Source organism: Agrilus planipennis, unplaced genomic scaffold (assembly GCF_000699045.2).
Source record: "Agrilus planipennis isolate EAB-ADULT unplaced genomic scaffold, Apla_2.0 scaffold171, whole genome shotgun sequence".
Taxonomy (NCBI): Eukaryota; Metazoa; Arthropoda; class Insecta; order Coleoptera; family Buprestidae; genus Agrilus; species Agrilus planipennis.
This window is the reverse complement of record NW_020438994.1, coordinates 318,745-340,719: the sequence shown is the minus strand read 5'-3', so window position 1 is coordinate 340,719 and position 21,975 is coordinate 318,745. Positions and strand designations below refer to the sequence as shown.

The window sequence follows — 21,975 nt, the reverse complement described above, 5'->3', positions numbered from 1 at the left end:
TTTTGTTGCACTTCTCTTTGTATCTTTTAGCTTGGCACTTTTTATCCCATAATTTTTGTTTCTTTGGGTCATTATTTGTGATCAGAGACCGTTCTGATTGATGCATGTCATAAAGTTCCTGAATACAATTTTTAGAATATTTTGCAAATTTACAAGGTGGCTTGCGCTTATTTGATGGTAGACCCTTCGAAGATGGCTAGATACATCTGTTAAATGGTTAAATTGGTTTATAGAAGTAACGGTTCAGGAAAGATCCTTTACGATCCCCAATTCAGTTTCATTTTTTTTATGGATTGTTTATTTTAGGGGTCTAACAGTTAGAAAGTCCCGTTTGTTTATTATTTGATATAGCCAATTTTTCACAGGTTGTAAGTGTAGCGAACACGAGTGTGTTTGTGTGCGATCGAGCACACGTGTGCGTAAATGACTTATTGATTCGCCGACTAGCCGCGATCTCCTTTCTTCATGTGCGCCGTATTTGTAAATGTGTGTGTCGTACCTGCGTTCTGGAAAAGCAGTTAAACAGTTCAAAGAAAAAATAAACGATGTCTCCAGGAGGTTCCAGAAAGTAAACAAAAGCGTATTTAAAGGAAGAGACGATCGTCGAGAGAAGTGAATCCAAAAAATAAGTTGAGAGTGATAGCAGTGAAATAAATAACGCAGTGAATAGTGATAAATCAACAGTAGTGTAAATATATAGAATAATTCACCACCTAAGTTTAGTAATAATTTAATAGTGTTTTTAAGTTCTTTAATAATTAGTGTATATAAATAGTTTTTGTCGTTATTAGTCTTAATTTTGTTAAACCCACGAACATTACAACTGGTGTTAAGTGTGGGGTTGAGTAAAAGACATTACAATGGCAAAGAAGTTGTACGAATGAAAAGTAGCCTAGTTGAGAAGAGAATTGGAAGAACGGGATGAAGCGACAAGCGGTAACAAAGCGGAACTTCAGTGGCGGCTCGCGGAGGCGTTGAAAATGGATGGCCATGATCCCGAAACGTTCCTTTTCGAAGGCGAAATGTCGCAAATGATGAAAAGTTTGGAAAATAAACTGGAAGAAAATAGTAAAATTTGGAAAATAAATTGCAAGAAAACAGTAAAAGTTTGGAAAATAAAGTGGAAGAAAATAGTATAAGTTTGAAACGTTAATTGGAAGAAAATAGTAAAAGTTTGAACGTGAACTGGAGGAAAACAGTAAAGTTTGGAAAATAAATTGGAAGAAAACAGTAAAAGTTTGTAAAATCAATTGGAAGAAAAATTGGAAGGAATAGTAAAAGTTTGAAACGTGAATTGGAAGAAAATAGTAAAAGTTTGAAACATGAATGGGAAGAAAAATTTAATAAGAACATTCAAGAAACAGAAGAGAAGATAAAAGTGCTAGAAGAATTGATTCTTAAAGGAAAGATGAAACAAATCGAAGGTGATGTTGGCGCATCTAGTACACTTAACGAAGCCAACCAGATCAGCCAACGAAGCGGTATAGAGTCAAGAACACGAGTGTAACCACCAATGTTTGACGGAAAGTCCTCATGGACCACATACTACAAGCAAATCGAGGCGGCTACTAAGGCGAATAACTGGGCGCCTGAAGAAAAAGCCACTGCGTTGACCGGTGCGCTTCGTGGAGATGCATGTGACATTTTGAACACCCATTCTCCAGAAGAATTGACGGGTTATGAACAGTTGGTAAAACGATCAGAGTTGCGCTACGGCTAGGCTCATTTAACAGCGGTGTATCACATCCAAATGAAAACCCGTCAGCAGAAACCAACGGAATCCCTACACGAATTAGAGGCCAATATTGCGAGACTGTCTCGACTAGCCTATCCTAATACTCCAGAAGAATTGATGGAAAGGTTGGCAGTAGAGGCATTTACTGATGGACTTCGGGGCAGTGACACTCAACAACGAATACGTCCTGACTGACCTAAGACGCTAGCTGATGCATTGACTTGTGCATTGGAGTACGAAACTGTTAAACGGGCCTACAGCAAACAGGGAAGGGTTCGGCTACTGTGTGAAGAAACGGATTCGTCAGAATCTTTAGAAGAAACCGTCTGCCTAATCATCTCCAAGTTCGATAAAGAAACTCGAAAGCTAAGATGATGGAATTGCGGCGAACTAGGTCATACGAGGAGGCAGTGTAGGAAAAGTACTCCTTCCTCAAGTACTCGACGTCAACAGCAGGAAAACTAGATAGGGTCAACGTAACGGGGCAAACGTTGGCCCACGGACAGAAAGACCCCGAATTTATCGCATTTACGAAGACCTTGAAGCACCAGAATGACAGTCTACTCCCAGGAGGAAAACTTAATGGATGAAGATGCGTGTTTCTTTTGGACACGGGGGCCACTAGGAACATAGTAAAAGAAAATAGTAACATAGTAAAAGCGTAGTCAAGGGTTATAACCATGTCAACTACCTGGGTTCTGCGTACCGCTACCGGAGAAAAAGTGGTAAGACTGTCTTTGACCATCGAGTGCGTGTGGCAGACATTGAAGATACGATTTTGACATGCATTTAAGAAGACGCGTTCTGAGACTGAATGGTGAAGAATTCTATTTCATCAAAGATAGACAGGAGGCGGTAACCCGATAGGTAAATTCTGAAACAGTACCTGTTGAAATAAGTGGAGTAATTGACAGATATTGTAGGAATCTAACCAGTGAGCAGAAATGCAAAGTGCAACATCTACTTTGTCAGAATGCTGACGTCTTTGAGACTGACTAGAATGGTAGGGAAAGGACCAATATCGTAAAACACAAGATAAAAGACCTAGACGATTGCCCCTGGCCAAGAAGGAAGAAGCAGAGCGAATAATCCACGAAATGCAGGAGACCGGCATAATTGAGCCAACCTCAAGTCCATAGACATCACCGGTAGTATTGGCAAAGAAGAAGGATGGGACAACCCGTTTTTGTGTGGATTACCGACAGCTCAACAACGTAACCAAGAAAGACAGTTATCCACTACCACGGATTGATGACACCTTGGATATGCTTTTTGGCTCGAAAATGTTTTCCAAACTCGATTTGAAGAGCGGATACTAGCAAGTTGCTTAAAATGCTGGCGACAAGGAAAAGACCGCATTCTCGGTCGGCACGGGCCTATAGCAGTTTACAGTTATGCCCTTCGGGTTATGCAATGCCCCGGCGATGTTCGAAAGGTTGATGGAGAAAATCTTGAGTGATCAAATTGGAAAGACCTGCTTGGTATACTTGGATGACATCCTAGTGACCTGCAGAATTTGCAAGCGGTTACGTGAGGCCAATTTGAAACTTAGTCCGAAAAAGTGCCAAGTTTCTTACTTGGGACATGTTGTATCAGCGAATGGCGTGGCCGTAGATCCAGAGAAGATACAGACCGTGAAGGAATGGCCAGTGCCTGAAAATGTCCACGACATAAGAAGCTTCTTGGGATTGTGCACATATTATCGTCGCTATGTTTATGGATTCGCCAATAACGCCAAACCTTTGACACGTTTAACCGAAAGTGACCGCAAATTTCATTGGGATTTGGATTGTCAAACGGCATTTGGGACATTGAAGCAGACTTTAATCACAGCTCCCGTACTGGTATATCCTCGGCCCAATGGAATGTTCATTTTCGACACCGACGCCAGCAATATAGAAATGGGAGCCGCTCTTTCGCAGTTGCAAGGTGACCAAGAGAAGGTAATCGTCTATTTTAGCAAGACCTTATCAAAAGCTGAAAGAAACTCCTGTGTCACTAGGCGAGAGATGCTGGCTGTAGTCAGATGTGTAGAACATTTTTATAAATACCTATATGGAAGAAAATTCACCCTTGCACCGATCATGCAACTTAAAAGTAGCTTCTGAATTTCAAGAATCTGGAGGGCCAGGTAGTTCGATGGATTGAGAAGCTACAGGAATATGATTTTGACGTAGAGCACCGGCTTGGAACCGGACACAAGAATGCCGATGCACTTTCCAGTAGATCTTGTCAAACCTGTGCCGCGAGTAATGGACCACAGAAAAGGCCAAGGGCGCCAATGCGTCAATACAATGTCGGTAGCCCCTTCGAACGAAACGCAATCGATGTGGCGGGTCCATTCTCACAGTCCGAGAAAGGTAACGTACATCGTGGTCGTTATGGACCATTTTACCAAGTGGGTTGAAACCTATGAACTTTCGAACCAGGAGTCGGAAACCATAGTTGAGGAGCTGGTGAAATAGTTGATCAGTCGTTTTGGGGTGCCCTTGGAGTTGCACTCAGACCAAGGGAAGGATTTCGAATGGGCTATATTCCATGGAATATGCGAGCTCCTACGAATAAATAAAATTCGAACTACACCACTCCATCCACAATCGGACGAAATGGTTGAGCATATGCAGATTGCTAGTGATAGGATTAAAGAAAACTACGAAATCAAGGCTACCGCAGGTGGTTATCAAACTGGAAGTGACGCAAGAAATCCGGCGGGACCTCTTTGCTATATATAAGGAATATTTTCTGGCTCATTGCGTTTCAAAGGATCTCAGAATGAGCCGTGTTATCGCGTTTGAGTTCAAAGGCAGATTTGGCGGTTTGGAACATCTTGAAGACCAAGTACAGAAGGGAAGAAGACTGTTGTACCTGCCTAACGGACGACGCAATATCTATTACCTATTAACTAAAGAAAGATGCTCTGATAAACCAACTTATAGAGACCTTTGGGACGCAGTAATGGAACTCCGCGGACATCTTCTGGAGAATAACCTACAGAAGCTGGCAATTCCGAAGCTTGGTTGTGGACTGGACAACCTAGATTGGAGGATCGTACGGAACATGATCGAAGTCCAGTTCCGCCGTACTGGAATGGGCATTTTGGTTTGCAGTAATAACCCGAACCGGACCAATCATGAGAAGACCGTGGACTGTTACTTCTATTCCCGGAGCGGATGTCGTGAAAGCGAGAACTGCAGACTCCGGCATGATCCTGCGAAAAGGAAAGTGAAAATTTTTCGGGCTTAAACATCCTTAAGGAGGGGGCAGTGCAGCAAAAACGGATGTGTTTGTGGGCGATGCGGCGCACGTGTGCGTGAACGGCTTATCGATTCGTCGACTAGCCGCGGGCGTCTTTCTTCATGTACGCCGTATTTGTAAATGTGTGTGTCGTACCTGCGTTCTGGGAGAGCAGTTAAACAGTTCAGAGAAAAATAAACTATCCGGATGTCTCCAGAAGGTTCCAGAAAGTGAACAAAAGAGTATTTAAAGGAAGAGACGATCGCCGAGGGAAGAAGAAGTAAATTGACAGTGATTTATTCCGCCAATTTATAAAGTCTTTGATGTTGTCCTCATTCCATATTATTAGTTCTCTGTCTATATCCTGTTCCTTTACTTCCTCCTCTATCCGTTGTTTAACTTCCATTCCTTTGTTTTTCTCTTCTCCGATTCTATTTGTTATCACATAATCAATCACCGATTTTCCCGTTGCTCCAGCATATATTATACATGTGTTTTCATTTCCTGTGAAATTTCCATTTATTATGCTTCCATGTTATCATCTTTCCTCTTCTGTAATTCCTCTTCCACTTTTTCCATTTTTTCTTTTAATTTCTTGTAGTTCACTAATTATTTCCTCAATTAGTGTAATTTTTGTTTATACGTGTTTATCTTCTTTTCTTTTTCTTGGTTTTCTTTTTTCAAGCTTTCGATATCCAGTTTCATTTCGTTCATTTCATGCTGTATCTTTTTTTCTAGTTTTATAAATTTGTCCTTCAAGTCTCTCATGTGGGAAACTCCGGACGGAACACGAAACCAACTTCCGATAAATAGTTTCAGAAGGACATTTCGGCGTTACGAAGGCTCTGGAGAACGTACGAGAACGATTTTGTTGGCTAAAAAGTAGAAGCGATGAGGAAGACTGGTGCAGGAAATGCCAGACATGCGTCGCCAGTAATGGACCGAAGACCAAAAGTCGTAAACGAATGCAGTAGTGCAACATGAGAGCACCATTTGATTGAATCGCAATTGCCTTGTCAAAATCATTCTTATTGACAGACTCCGGTAACCGATACCGATCTTGACCGTTTTGGATTACTTTAACAAGTGTCCCGAAGCATACGCAATACTGATTAAGGAAGCACGCACCGACTAGAACGTGAAAGAAAACATTTGTTGAAACAGATAGGTAGAATTTGTGACCGTTACCCATGGGACAACTCCACTATTTTAAAATGCGGCATAATTACTAACAATAAGCAAATAAGAATCCTTTTTTGTGGTATCTGTTGTTTTGAGTTATATGTGCATTTCTTAAGAATGAAAAGGTTGGTTGCACATCGCATTTTTGATCGAGAATTCGGAGAATGGACAAGGAGCAATAAAATGAATAGTTTTAGATTTCAGTTTTAGTTGCAGTATTAATTGTATGAAATGAGGGTGGGACCTCCTTAAATACTTGTATTGGATTCGGTAGCAAGAATAAAACAATACGTTTCGAATAACTGTTTAGCCACTGCTAACACATCATAATAAAAATTAATGTTTTTACCAAATGGTGGTTTCCACGTATCATTGATAAGTTGACGTTGCCTTCCGCATAATCCCGGATAATTAGTACTTTCATCAGTGTATATTTCATATTCGTATACTCTTCTACGGACCGCCGCATGAAAACGATACATGCAGTTTATGAAAGACATAGGATAATAAATTGCACCCGAACCATCTGTACAATGAATTCGCTCTTCTATGATTGTTCGATTAGGGTGATCATAGTCTCCCGGACAGGTTTCACCAAAATCATCAATAAATTCATATGGGGGTTCGTTATTTATTGGTCGTTTATCATAATTGCAAATTATTGCCAAAGTTATCATGTCACCATATCCATATTGGGTCCTTCCACATCCTACGTAGTTGACGGGAGGGTATGTTAACTGAATGAAGTTGTTTATTGTATTTGGTCCTTCCCTAAAATTAATAAATCTACTGGGTTTCGTTATTTCGTGCTAAAAATACTACCTATGTGCAACTGGTTCACTAATTTTTTAAATAAAATATAATCTCTTCCACAGCAATATTTATAAAGAACTTGAAAACTTGTGGTTGCTTTTGCGCACTTGGAAAAAGAAAGCTTTCATAGTTCGAAGTTATGCAAGTTCGGCATTAAATTTTCATCACTCTGTATAATACCAAACAACTTTTAACGTAACTGTAGTAAGTAAATGGGAAACACCCTATCTACCTTCCAAATATTAATACTTTAGCTTGCATAATATAAGAAATATGCAATTTTGAGTTAGACAATGAAAAAACATTTTTTTTTAAATATATCGTAGTAGAACTAGGCATGGGGAAGCTCATAAAAGCCCCCCTAAAATTAGATTCTAAAGTAGATTCTGAAAATAAAAAATTCTATAGGGTGTTACACTTAAAATAATAAAGTTGATGGCAACTTCCGGTCTAACCTGAAGTGCTACAAGAATAGCATTATTTCATTTAAAGCGACCACCCCCGAAAACATCAGACCACAAAATTTTAAAACTTAATTCGAAATAATTTCTGAAATATTCTAATGGGTCGTCACCCTGTATATAAGAGATGATATAGATATATTATTTTATAAGATTTTGTAAACGGACTGCATTGATTTTATTTTCGGAACATACCTAGTTTTTGAAGTCAATAATGCTGCAAAACAGGTGGAATTTTTTTTTTTTAAAAATACACATTATTTAATAAGACAAAATAAAAACACTAAAAATAATAGCTAACATTTACAATTAGAACTAAACAGTTGGGCCGTCGTTGTGAGAATGCTTGCTTGCTTGTTATGGTAGTGTTGAGCCACACGGACTTTCATAAAGAAAATCGCCATAACATAACATAATGAGCTACTTATTGCCATGGTGTCCTACTAACCTATCTCGCCTATTTCTTATTGACTTCCATAGAGTCCTCTGTTTTCTCACTCTTTCTAATACCACTTCATTTCTAACCTTCTTTACCCACGGTATACTCATCAATCGCCCGTAACACCAGATTTCGAACGCTTCTAACCTTTTCCATTCCCCCGCGCCGATTGTCCATATTTCCCACCCGTACAGCTCCGTGCTTCAAACATACACTTTTAACAACCTTTTTCGAATTTGTAAATGAACCGTTCGCGAGCATAGAAGTGACTTCTTTTTATTGAAGGCGACTCAACTCTGCGCTATCCTCTACTTTATATCCCTATTACTCGTTCCGTCCTGACATATCTGACTTCCTAAATACCTAATTAGTCACTTCTTCTAATTTTTCGTCTCCTATCTTTATACTTGCTCTTTCCCTACTTTTCTTCCTTTGCATACCAGTATTTTTATTTACTTCTATTTATTTTTATACACTACTGTTTTGTCACTACCGCATCCATTTTATTGAAAGCTGTCTCTAACTCCTACTACAATACTAATGTTATGCCCCTGTATATCTATCCTTATAGTTGTACTGTCTTTAATGATGTTGATCGCGTCTTCGATGTATAGATTAAAAAGTAGCGGTGACAGTGTGCATCCCTGTCTGACTCTCTTCCTAATATTTATTTCTGTACGTTGCCGGTCCATCTCTATAACTGCCTGTTGCTCGTTATACAAACTAGTTATCACTATTCTATCACTGTAACTCATCCCTATATTTTTAAGTGTATCTAACATCTTGTCCCATTCAACATTGTCAAAACCTTTTTCTAAATCTACAAATCCTATGTATGCACACTTTCTTTTTGCTATAGTTTTCTCTTTTGTTACCCGTAAAGCTAGAATGGCCTCTCGTGTTCCTCTATTTCTTCTAAACCCACATTGCTCTTCTCCTAATAGTTCTTCCGCCCTTTTTCACATCCTTCTCTGTACAATTCTAGTTAAGATTTTTGACGTATGGGAAGTTAATTGCTTTAAATGTCTTGCAATTATACGCGCCTCTCTTTTTAGGTATGGTTATTACCACGTTTATAGTCCTCCGGAACTTTTCCCGTCTCGTAAACGTGACCAAGTAGCTTAAACATACGACCTCTAATCTCTTGTCCTTCATATTTTAGTATTTTCCAATGTATCCCATCTACACCTGGCGCCTTATTATTCTTTAAGCATTTTAATGCTACATCGAACTCTTTTCTCATTATGGGACAACCTAGCTCATCCACCTCCCCACTATCTTCCTTTTCTAATATATATCCTAACTTATGGCCTGCGCATAGGATCCCTAAATATTATTTCCACCTATCTACCTTTTCCCCATTTTCTATTAAAATGACCCCTTCCTCGTTTCTTATATTATTACTATATATCTAAAATTCCTTTTAATTATTTTATACTCCTCATAGGTTTTACCTACATCAAACTTTTCTTCTTCTTCCTTACACCTCATATCAATCCACTGTTCCTTAGCTGCCCTACACTTTCTAATTATTTCCCACTTTATAACCTTATATCTTTTTTTGCCCTTCTTCGTCTGTCCTGCTTTTGTATTTCCGCCTTTCCTCTATTAATACTACAATCTCGTTTGTTATCCAGGGTTTCCTACTTTCGTTTTGTTTAAGACCTAGTACATCTGTAGCTGCTGACTTTAGACACGTTTTAATGCAGTCCGTGCTGTCTCTAAGTCCCTGTCGTTCGTTTCTCCTGCCGCCTTTAGTATTTCGTCTGGCCTTGTACGTAGCCTATCACACGTTTCGTTACATTTTAGCTTTTCTAAGTTAAGACGTCTCCTACGTTCCCTCTTTTTCAGAATTTTCAATTTAAGATTGGTCTTCATAACTACTAATTTATGATCGCTATCTATATCTGCTCCAGGATAACTCCTACAGTCCTTCACTTGACTTTTAAATCTTTGCCTAACAAGTATGTAATCTAACTGATATCTCCATTAGTCACCTGGCATCTTCCGCGTATAGCGCCTCCTAACTTGGTGGTTGAATTAAGTATTCGAGACGCTTAAATTATGTTTATCGCAAAATTCTATCAGCCTATCTCCCCTATCATTTCTATTGCCTTCACCAATACTCTTTGTGTGGGATGGCACTATTAGTAAACAGATTTAGTGGCCACGGGTAGCCCATTGTGTCCGATTATGGTCAATTCCTTCATAATACATTTGGAGAGAATAAGGTCCTCCATTTCGATCATATAAAAAGTTTACTCTTGGTTCCGGTATGTCGACATGAGGCAGCAACTCTAGAGGAATCCTAATATCATCTAAACAGTCTCCATTCGAAAATCTACTTCACTTTCGAAAAAGTGGTAGATGGGCAGCTAATAGAATGAACGAGAAGATCATGCTACATCTGTGCCTAGTAATATGTGCGAAACACAACAGATTCCTTTCCAAACATCTGAAGGGGAAGGAAGTTAGAACCATGTTTTTTCTCACCAAGGATAAGCAGGATCCGAATGTTCAGAATGCACAATGTAGGAAAGTACATCAACATGCCTACCGGAACAAACAAGCATGCATACGACGTTATGCACCTTTTTGCCTATTGAAATCATCTCTATTCCAGCTATCAGCGGAACCGCTTACGCATAGTTACGTCAGTTGGCATTGAGGATGCTGCCAGCTATCAGCAGCAAAACGATCCACACACACTTGAAAATTTTCTTAAATCAGAATTGTAGCGAAAATGTGAAATTAGCTTACTTGTATATATAATTATCCAAAACATCTTCAAACATTTCATCTGTATATTCAAAAATTTCATTGTACCATGCAAAAATGGCTCTATCCAAAAATTTTCTATGGGTGAAGTTTACCGCTTGAATACGATTGGTTACCAACGTATACGAAAATACTGTTTGTCCTGGATCGCGATGTTGAAAAGCTCTTCTACAATTATCAGGGTTAGCATGCTTTCCATCGTGTAAGCAATAATTTGCCCAGCACTGAGCAAAAAACTCTAATTCCTTGTCGTAAGACTAAAATACATTCTCTTAAACCAGTGGAATATAAGATAATTATAAAGTTTAATGCTTTATTACAATAAAATTGAGACTCGGTTAGAGTCAGATAATGGATTTGATATGATTTTTATGAAATAAAATGTTGTTTGTGTTTACGAAATAAAAGTATGCGTGTGCCTACAGGACACAAAAATTTTTCTTCTATTTTCACTTAATCTTAATATGCAACAAATACTATTCTAATTAATCGTTTTGAATTCTCTGAATAAAAAATTATAGATAAATAATTCAAACACAAACCCAAGCATTTTCTTATAATACTAAAGAGGGAAGTTTTAATTGAAAATAATGTATGCATAGTAAGATTGCAAAAAACCTAGCTATATCTTTGTTATGATTTTCACGACAAAATTTTTTTGGTAGGCAATATATGTAAACCTACTTGAAGTTATTATATCCCTATTAAAAAATAAAATGACTAAACACAAGACAGAGGAAACTATAATAGGAAATTAAAGTATTCGCATTAATGCAGAGAATCTTGAGAACAGGTCATTTATGCAGCGTGCGGTAACATAACTTCCTTCTTTGAAATGCGCGCTATCTAGTTGTAGGAGTCGTAGTGGGTCGGGAGTTGTCTCATTCGAAAGACATGATTCTAAACTTTTGTTGAAATTGTTTCAACGTAGGCCCGTTGGTTCCTATCTCGGACTGGAAATCAATTGCTACATGGGTCATTACATTTAGATAAACCGGAAGTGTAACAAAACGGAAAATTGGAGCCCCTCGATCCATCAGAATACCTCAGAACATTGAGATAGTGAGAGCTTCAGTGTTGCAATTCCCACGGTGTTCTGCACGCAAGCATGCATCTGCTCTTAGACTTTCCGGTTGTTAGTGAGGCAAAGTCTTCACTACTAGTTTTCGAACGGAAGTTCTGTGATAGCAACCACGCGCGCCTTCAATAATCGCTTCAACGTAGGCCCGTTAGTTCCTATCTCGGACTGGAAATCAGTTGTTACATGGGTCATTACATTTAGATAAACCGGGAGTGTAACAAAACGGAAAATTGTAGACTCTGACTACATCAGAATACCTCAGAACATTGAGGTAGTGAGAGCTTCAGTATTGTAATTCCCACGGTGTTTTGCACGCTCTTAAACTTTCTGGTCTTTTAGTGAGGCAAATTTTTCATTACTATTTTAATTACCGTTTCTACAACTTGACGATTAGGCAAGAACTTTTAGAACGGGACGCGTGTGAGGTGCTTCTCGATAACGTCCCTGAAGACAGAATTGTTTTTTTAACGATGAAGGCCATTTTGACTTGAACGGAAACATTAACAAGCAGAACATACTCCTCTGAATTGACACTAATCTCCGAGAATTGCACTAAAGGCCTTTATATTTACCTAAAGTCATGGTTTGGTGTGAAATTTTCTCAGTCGGTCCATGGTTTTTCGAAGAGAATGAGGTCAGAGTGACATTGATTTCCAATCGCTATGTGAACATATTGGACGAATTGATGAATTATGCTTAGGAGATATTTGGTTCCAACAACCCGATGCAATGGCTCACACTTCAAGGACATAAATGGCTGTTTTGAGGGAACACTATCCAGAACGCAATAAGGAGCAATTTGGAATAACCAGTCCGCTCCCCCGATTTGACCCCTCGTGTTTTTTTTGTGGGGTTTTCTGAAATTCCGAGTGTCATAACTAACGCTAGAAATCGGCTTATTTAGTATATGTGATACCCTCCGTCACCTACTTGACACAATTTTCAAAACTGCATAAAACAAAACATTAGATACGTACCTGATACATCTGATTTTCAAAAAGAGTTTTATTACGGTATGAAGAAAAAATTATGTTACCGCACCCTGTACTTAAAGTTAATATACTGGGTGTCTCAGAAGTCGCGCACCCAATTGTTGGGATCGAAAGAGAAAAAAATTCTGAGCCCAAAAATCCATGCTTGAAATTTTTTTGTAAAGTAGATAATTAGTAATTAATTAATGAAAGTAACCAATCAGAAGCGCGCTACAGAAGAATAAAAAGTGAGTGGGAAGGTGGTAGGGGACGCGAGAGTGAGACGCTAGTGATGCACTCGGCTCCTCACGTAGTAGAAGGGATAGGCGTACGTGAGACTGGCTGCATGTGTGAGTCCGTGTACAAGTGTAAGCTAGTGTCAGTGCGTCGATAACAATGCGCGTATGAATGTGCGTGAGGAAATTTTTATTTTTTTATTACAGGCTCAAAATTTGACAGAATTCGACGGGAAAAGCTGTAGAATTCATTAAAATTATTTGAGATAAATTGAAAAATTAAAAAGTTCATCGAAAAAGATGACGGATTGGGCAACACTGAATTTATTTACTAAATAATTGTTAAAAAAAAATTGGTAGCAAGGCTCAGACGGTAGAAACTCTGACTGGTAGTTACTGAATGTTTTTNTAATTAATCAATATATATATATATATATATATAAGAGCTTAAAACTTACAACTTCATTCATATATTTAATCCTGCTCTCATTATACTTTCCGGGGAACTTTTCCAGCCGAGGATAGAAATATAAAGACTCAACTTTTCTTGTTATGTTTACTCCTGTCGTATTAGCAAGTTCGTTAAGATCGGTATTTGTTAGAATAAAATCATGACGAATTTCGTTGTGGGCGTGAGTAATTATGTCTCTTTCACCATCGCTTAGTGGTATCATTTTAAAATAGTCTCCACAGTGACGTGTTGGTTTACAACGCTGCAAATTAATTAAATTATTGTATTGCAGTTAAGCTTCATGCAAGTTGTGCTCAAATATATATCTCTTGAATCGCAACTCTATGCAGATGTTGCATATAACAACACAATATTTTTTACAGCGATTACTCAGAAAGTCTTTTCGAAGAGAAATAGAAATGGGAATGGAATTTTTCGTATTACAGATAACACAGTGATCGAAGGACCACCGCGAGGAAATGAGTCCATCGAATGTGCCATTTCTACCAGCGAATTCTGGTGAACAAACCATGTTGTGACACTGTGATGCAAATTCGGAGAGTAGGACGATAGGCATTCTTCAGCCTCCTTACGATGATCATGGATGGGACATGGGTGGTGACAGAAAGAGGAAACGGATAAAATGAAGACGAAGAAAAGTGGGAGATTATCTGTGAAATATTTTTTGCTTATCCGAACATTTGTTTAAGTGATAGAGCCTGATCAACTTTGCTGATGTCAAATTCTCAGAAACAAGACAGGTCAATTCTTGAAACACACGGGTCTGCCCAGGATTTCGCAAACATGCAGTTTACTAGGGTCAATTGAAAAGTCCCCGGCCTGACACATAGATGGCGGCACCAGAACTAAATCCATATGATTTTCAGTTAGTGCTAACCTTCAAAAGACGCGTCTATAAATTTGACGGCTGTCGGATCATTAGTTTGTGAATTATAGGATTTTTAGTGAAGCAACTTTTGTTATTGTGAAAAAAATGGATAAAAAGGAATTTCGCGTGTTGATAAAATATTGCTTTTTGAAGGGAAAAAATACAGTTGAAGCAAAAACTTGGCTTGATAACGAATTTCCGGACACTGCCCCAGGAAAATCAACCATCAAGGATTGGTATGCTAAGTTTAGACGTGGTGAAATGAGCACCGAAGACGGTGAACGCAGTGGACGCCCAAAAGAGGCTGTTACGGACGAAAACATTATAAAAATCCACATAATGATTTTGAATGACCGTAAATTGAAATTGAATGAAATAGCAGACACTCTACAGATATCAACGGAACGTATACATCACATCATTCACGAATATTTGGGTATGAGAAAGCTCTGTGCAAAGTGGGTGCCGCGCGAGTTCACTTTTGACCAAAAACAACGACGAGTTGATGATTCAGAGCAGTGTTTGAAGATGATCACGCGTAATGAACCCGGGTTTTTGCGTCGATATGTGACAATGGATGAAACATGGCTCCATCATTTCACTCCGAAGTCCAATCGACAGTCATCGGAGTGGACTGCACACGATGAACCCGCTCCAAAGCGTCCAAAAACGCAACAGTCGGCTGGCAAGGTTATGGCGTCTGTATTTTGGGATGCGCGTGGAATAATTTTCATTGACTACCTTGAAAAAGGAAGGACCATCAACAGCGACTATTACATAGCGTTATTGGACCGTTTGAAGGACGAAATCGCCGAGAAACGACCGCATTTGCAGAAAAAGAAAGTCCTGCTTCACCAAGACAATGCACCGTCTCACAAGTCAGTGAAAACGATGGCAAAAATTCATGAATTGGGCTTCGAATTGCTTCCGCATCCACTGTATTCTCCAGATCTGGCCCCCAGCGACTACTTCCTGTTCTCAGATCTCAAAAGAATGCTCGTTGGGAAAAAATTTTCGTCGAATGAAGAGGTGATCGCCGAAACTGAGGCCTATTTTGAAGCAAAGGACAAATCGTACTACAAAAATGGTATCGTAAAGTTGGAGGATCGCTATAATCAGTGTAAGGGAATTATGTTGAATAAAAAAAACAAATTTTGCAAAAAAAAATGTGTTTTACTATTTAAGGCCGGGGACTTTTCAATTGACCTGTTTTAATAGACCAATAATAAATAATAAGAATAAGAACAGTGTCATTGTTAAAGATTATTAAAAACTACGTCAGAAAGTCTTCATACAAGATACCACCGTATCAAAAAAGTTGACAGAATATTTGCTAATACATATATGGGTTATATTAATTTACCCATTCATAGATCTAAAAATGCGTTTCGTCGAGTACCCTGCGACATTTCAAGTACTACGAAGATTTAAATGTACTTCATTGCTTGTAAGCGAAATCCTGGGCAAACTCTTGTATTTCTAAAATTGACTTGTCTTGTTTCTGAGAATTCTAAATCGAAAAACTTTGAGTAGACTCTACAAGGTGTTATTCTCTTCTCAGGGTATTAAATGTAATCGAAGTGGATTCTTTCACATTTAACTTTATTAAAGAATACCATACAGAAGGTAAAATAAAGGTATCTGAAGATGCGGTTCATACACTAATTTAAAATTAGAGCCACAGTTTTATATAATTTTAAATTTATATTTTGTTTATTTAGTTCCTTTTAATCACCGAGAATGTACGAATCAGGTTCGGCTTTACGTAAAATAACATAAGGTCCCTCATATAAGAAAAAGAATTTACAAATAATTCGATCTCCCGCAGAAGACTGCAGATGTGACTTAAGGACTTGATCTCCCTCATTAAACACAATAGGATTGGAAGTCGCATCAGCTTTAGCAGCACGTCTTTCCATTTTAGTTTGTAACCGATTATGAACCAAATCCCAATTTTATTCTAGAGGCAAAGCATCTCATTTTTCATTAGTCGTTGGAAATTTTAATGTTTTATCAATAAAATTTGGAGGTTTCTTATATGTTTGCAAAAAATAAACAAAAGAACCAGTACTGTCATTAGTAACTTGGTTTAAACACTACTCAATGAAATCTGGCACAAGCGCCCACCTAGTATGTTTATCAAAGCAATAGAGCTTAAAAAACCGTCCTACTTTTTGTTATACCACTCCGTTAATTTCCTACGGAAAATAAACTGATATATATTTCATTCTAATACCGAGACCCTCTAGGGTAGAAATCCATACGTATGATGTAAATTTTGTTCTGTTGTCGCTTAATATACACCTTGGCTTTTGTTCCTTGGGTATGTAGTCATTAATAATTTTGTTAAGAAACCTAGTTGTAGCTGTTTTTAAGGTATAAAGTTTTATATTGTTTTATAAGAATCGACCAACACCAATAACTGAGTTATTTCGCCCCTTGAAGCTGGTAATGGACCGAGCATATCAACACGAACTGGATCCTCTGGTCCCTTGGAAATAACAGAATGCATTAATCCGACGCTAGCTTTTGAAACCTTCGCTTTTTGACAGAGATAGTAAGACGCTATAACCTGTCGTATCTGTTTCAATATTATGACCTAACTTCCATGAAAGTATAAGTCTTCTGTTTGCCAAAATGACGACATTAACGATGACCTTACGTAAACAGCTCATTATGGTATACTCACACGGGTAAAAGAAAATATTAATTATAAATTTCGGTTTAGGTATTTTATAAAAAAGAACTGATACATATCTAACATATACATTCCGTAAGCGCTGCCTTGTCACTATATAGCAGACTATTCGAATCTACCTCAGCAGTTCTCTTTCTCTGCAAGCAGTAAGATGGAGAAGGATTTCTACTAACACGTTCAACTTTTGGCAAGCAATATCAAACCTAAGGGAAATTTCCCTAAACATAGGAAATTTAAAGCCAGCTTAGGGAAAGTGCGATTTTTATTTAGTTTGTGTTAAATAACTACAGAAGGAAAAAGTCATTCTTTCCTGCACCGAATGAATTGTTATTGTTTAAACGTCCTTTTTTCGCCGTATGAATCTCCAGGAAATACAAGAAAATTTTGATAAAAACTAGGTAAGAAAAAGAAATTCATCTGGCAACGCTGATATCTGCTCTTTGTCGCCGCAACGTCCAATAAGTAATTTTGTTCTAAAGGCAATGGAATTATTTAACAATATTGTTGCGTAATTCAACACCTTTCTCACTATTCACTAATTTGTTTAACTATTTAGTCTCTAACTAACACCACTATTATTTGTTAATTTCTATTTCACGATTATATTACATATTTTGTCGCTTCTTCGCTCGTCTTATGTCGGTTTGTATCGATTATTCCGACTTCACGGCATCTGTTTAGAGATCTGAAATTATTCTACAAATATCTAGAATATGACATCTAGAAAATCTTCTCTTCTTTGTTACTGTTTATGTTCGTTTTCCTTTCTAAAATTGAATTTATTTTAAATGTTTTCCTCGCCATTTAATATCGATATGGATATAGTTCTCGAAGACTTTCAAATGGAAGCGATTGACATGCAGAATAATACCGATTTAAAAAATGTGTTTTTCTCAGCAAACATCAAAAATTTTAATAAATCGTATGTGAGCCCTGAGAAATTTCCGCTTTTGACGAAAAATGCAAAGCAAATGATGCCTCTGTTCGGTAGATCAAGACTGAGTGATGCACGATTAGAAAGCTGCGTACGTGTAGGTACCTCATCAGTTCCGGTTGATTCCAGCTTGTATCGTAAAAACAGTGCCAAATTTTTCATTAAAAATTTCAAGACAATTCGTTTTATTGTTCTTTTCTTGTTTGTTTTTATTTTGCATTAAAATTTGTATATTTAATCTTTACTTTTTTTAAATTTTATATTTTTTTATTCTAATTTTTTTTATTATTAAAGTTTTACTTTATGTGAGGCCTGCCAAAAAATTTTAAAATTTAAATTGGTCCGTTGATTAAAAAGGTTGCTCCCTCCTGACCTACATCATTATTTATTTGGGAAAATCGTTGACAATTGATATTACCATGACAAGTGAAAACGAGATATATAGCAACTTGTAAGCCGCACCGTTATATACGTTATAAGTGACGAAATGGGTGAGTCAGAATATTGTTAGTTTTACTTGGAGCATATGCATACCTTCTAATTTAAGCCTTCGACCAATTTGTAGATACCACAGGTGCTACAAGAGCGTACAAATATTACACACTTTCCTTAAAGTCTAAGTGCTGATTTTTACATAATGTTTCATAGAATATTGTTAAAAATTAATAAAAAAAATTAACTAATACTGTCAGACACTTCCCGTCGGCAGTAATTTCTGCCAGACGCTTCAATGTTCGCAAAACAAAATCCTAATTTTACTTATAGTATGAGTCTTCATTTTTAAATATGATACTTTAAGAACTGTTTTCATACTTTTTGTAAGCAGCCATACCAATTGTAGGGCCTAAAAATTCCTCAGTCACAATTAAAATGTTGCTGTGATTACAAGCGCAAGAGCGACAATTAGATGGTTTTATAACACAACTTCAGTAATACATAAACAATATTGTAACGTCTAATTATACAGGGTGTAACAGAAATAAATGCTCCGAGCTTGGAGGAGGTAATACTATGTCCGAATGTTCACCGTTTTCGAGAAAAATGTAGTTCAAAGTAGAAGCAAATTCAATTCCGGCCCTAGTTCATAAATGCGACCCACAAAGCTTCATTCGATGAAATGGTAATTACCAGTATTAGTGTGGTATCCTTGTATCTTTATGCTCATGTATTGTTCATTTGTTGGATTAGATGCGATTCAGGGTTTATGTTAACAGCCGTTTATTCTTTTAACGTATAAACCTTGCACAGTTCAATAAACCAATTCACAAATACAACATCTTGCTACGTATCTATGGGTTTGAATCATAACGGAATCCTTTTCAAATAAGACAATCCGCCAATATGGTACTGCTGTCGGTAAACGTGTGGTGCGAAATTTTTTAGATTTCCATCACCATCATCACCTGAGCTAATCTTCGCATTTCCCTAAAAGTAGAACAACCCAAATCATTACACCTCATATCAATCCACCTTTCGATAAATGTCTAGATGATGGCCCCCACCCCCGCAGGGGGTGGGTGGGATCGAAAGAGGAGGTCTCCCCCACCACTGTAACATAAAAAGTTCGTGGCGGTCTCACCCCCATAAAAAGTTATGGGAGTTAGATGATGGCTCGGGGGTGGGGGTAGGGGGGGTCGAAAGAGGGTGGTCATGTGAGTAAAACCCCATAAAAAATTTGCGGCCGTCTCACCCCCATAAAAGATTATGGTGCAGAGTTTTTATCATACGGGGTTCGGCAGACACCTATGATGCCAATGCAGGCACAGGACTATCTTCGGATTGTAAAATGTGATTCTCTTAAAATGATTTTTTACTCTTAACCACGCTGCTGAACTCACCCTGCCATTGTTTATTGGATCTAGTATACACCCTCCAAAGCTCGACATTTATTTCTATTACACCCTGTACAAGTTATTACAGTATAGAAGAATGGGTGTGTGTTCTTCTTCAGGATGGTTGGTTATGGATCCGTGCATTTATTAGGACACAAAAGTATAGTATAAATGGGTTCAGTTTCATACAAAGGAGAGTTGTACGTGTACTTGGGTGATTTTTTAATTTGTGTATCCAAACACTATTTTTTGTTCAGCAAGATTACTATAAAACAATTTATCATTTATTGAACAAGTAGCTCTTAATAAAGAAAAGGTTAGCATCAAATGTGGTTCTCAATTTCGAATTATTTTTGACTCAGTATTTGAATGTTTAGCGTAGAAATCATACTCGTAGGGTAAGCATCTCGTCTAATTTGCACAAATTTGAAATCAGCGAATTAGAACATTTTGAAAAACAAGTACTCTAGACGTTATATGCTTTCATTTTTCAGGAACAAAGTAAAGGATATTATTTAAGCTGATATAATAATAGTTTTTGGGCACTAATAAGACAATATATTAATCATTAATTTAGGTAATTTATAATTGTGTACAAGTACAAGCACGTACATGAGAATCAATACATTGAATACTGATTACTGAAGGATCTTTTGTATACGCACAGGCAGGGACACGGTCGATGATAGGCAAGATTTCTATTAAAACGTCGAGAGTAACAAATAATGCTCCGAGTGATGCCGCTTAATAATAAAGGTCCAGAATTCTCGAGAAAGCTGAAGGTTGTTCCAGAGAATTTCACGACAATATTAATAGTCCTTTGGATAACGACTGGAGTTGGTTGGTATGTGGTCAGAGCTATTCAGTAATAATTCACCAGTAAATACAGTGTGATACAAATAAGTAGTAGTTTAAAGTGTGCAGAGAGTATTCTTGTGTACATCAATACCCGTTAAATAAATAAAATTAACACTAGAAAATTATCAAATTGTGTATATAAATACCCGTTAAATAAATAAAATTAACACTAGAAAATTATCAAATTGTGTATATAAATACCCGTTAAATAAATAAAATTAATACTAGAAAATTATTAAATTGATGTCAAGTGTGATGTTAAAGAGCCAGAAGAGAACGTTCTAGTCATAATGAAGAAAAAGTTAAACGATTCATACTTCCTTTACTTTCTGTAGTGATGTGACCTTCAGTTTGACCGGCGCAAAGCAGAAAAGAACAGCACTAGGCCAGAAAAGGAAGGAGACAACTCTCGGCCAAACTCTTAACCGATGAGGAGTGTATAATCCGTACAGTACTGCACGGAAAAATTGACCTTTTATCCACTACAATTGCATTGCTCAAATGTGCTGTTATTGGTACCATTTACTACTGGAAATATCAACGAGATGTTTATTTATATTTGAAGACACATTAAAGGCTTTAACTCATGTTTTCGACTCGCACTACTATTCATGATTGAACAAAACTTTTGGCAAGTACTGTATGAAAAAGTATGTTTAATGGATAAGAGTCGAGAGTATAATGAGCTTTTTTCTCCCTACCTACGATTTTGCCAGCGCGCATCCAAGACATTGGAAGGGGCACTTCGCTAGAGAAAGTAAATGAAGTATAAAAGAAGACGATTTACAAAGAGAACAGGTTAGGTGAGAAAATATGGCAAGTAATAAGTCTATTGTACAATAACTAAGTACAAGTCGACCAACCAAACGTGGCTGCTCACTTTTTCACATTCGGCGCAGATGATACACAAGAACCGCATTCGTATAGAATAGGATGTCGTTTACAATCTGGAGAAACATTGAAATTCACAATCGGTTGGCCTTTCGGAACATACTATTTCCCGCAACTGTGTTCTTATTCTATGTACTTAGTCCCTTTATTCATATGGGGTTGATTAAATAATCGATATTGATGAACGATAGTTTTTCAAATTACTTTATTTTTATATACCTATTATAATTAACGTGGTATACATTTAGACAACACACTTACAATATTCTTATTAAAAATAATCAGGTGTTTACTAATTACCAATGACAGTCATCGGACATTTTATAATATTTTAATCTTTCTGATTCATCTTTCTTGTTGTAAAATAAAATAAAGGTTATCTTATAATATTTAATAATCAAATAATAGACCTATCAAATGGTAGACGATTTGTAATGGTACATGTGCTAACATTATGTATATTTTTTTTCCTGGCGAAAATGATCCTTCACT

General features: G+C 37.4%; 1 protein-coding gene across 1 annotated transcript in view; it reads right to left on the bottom strand.

Moving 5' to 3' along the window:
* Positions 1-21,975, bottom strand: part of LOC108739366 — a 31,725-nt gene that overhangs the window by 5,278 nt on the left and 4,472 nt on the right. Inside the window, exons 2-4 of the mRNA XM_018473246.1 lie at positions 13,389-13,643; positions 10,625-10,899; positions 6,501-6,922 (exon numbers count right to left, since the gene is read on the bottom strand). Of these exons, the coding sequence (XP_018328748.1) occupies positions 6,501-6,922; positions 10,625-10,899; positions 13,389-13,643 (952 nt within the window). The remainder of the gene's footprint in view (positions 1-6,500; positions 6,923-10,624; positions 10,900-13,388; positions 13,644-21,975) is intronic.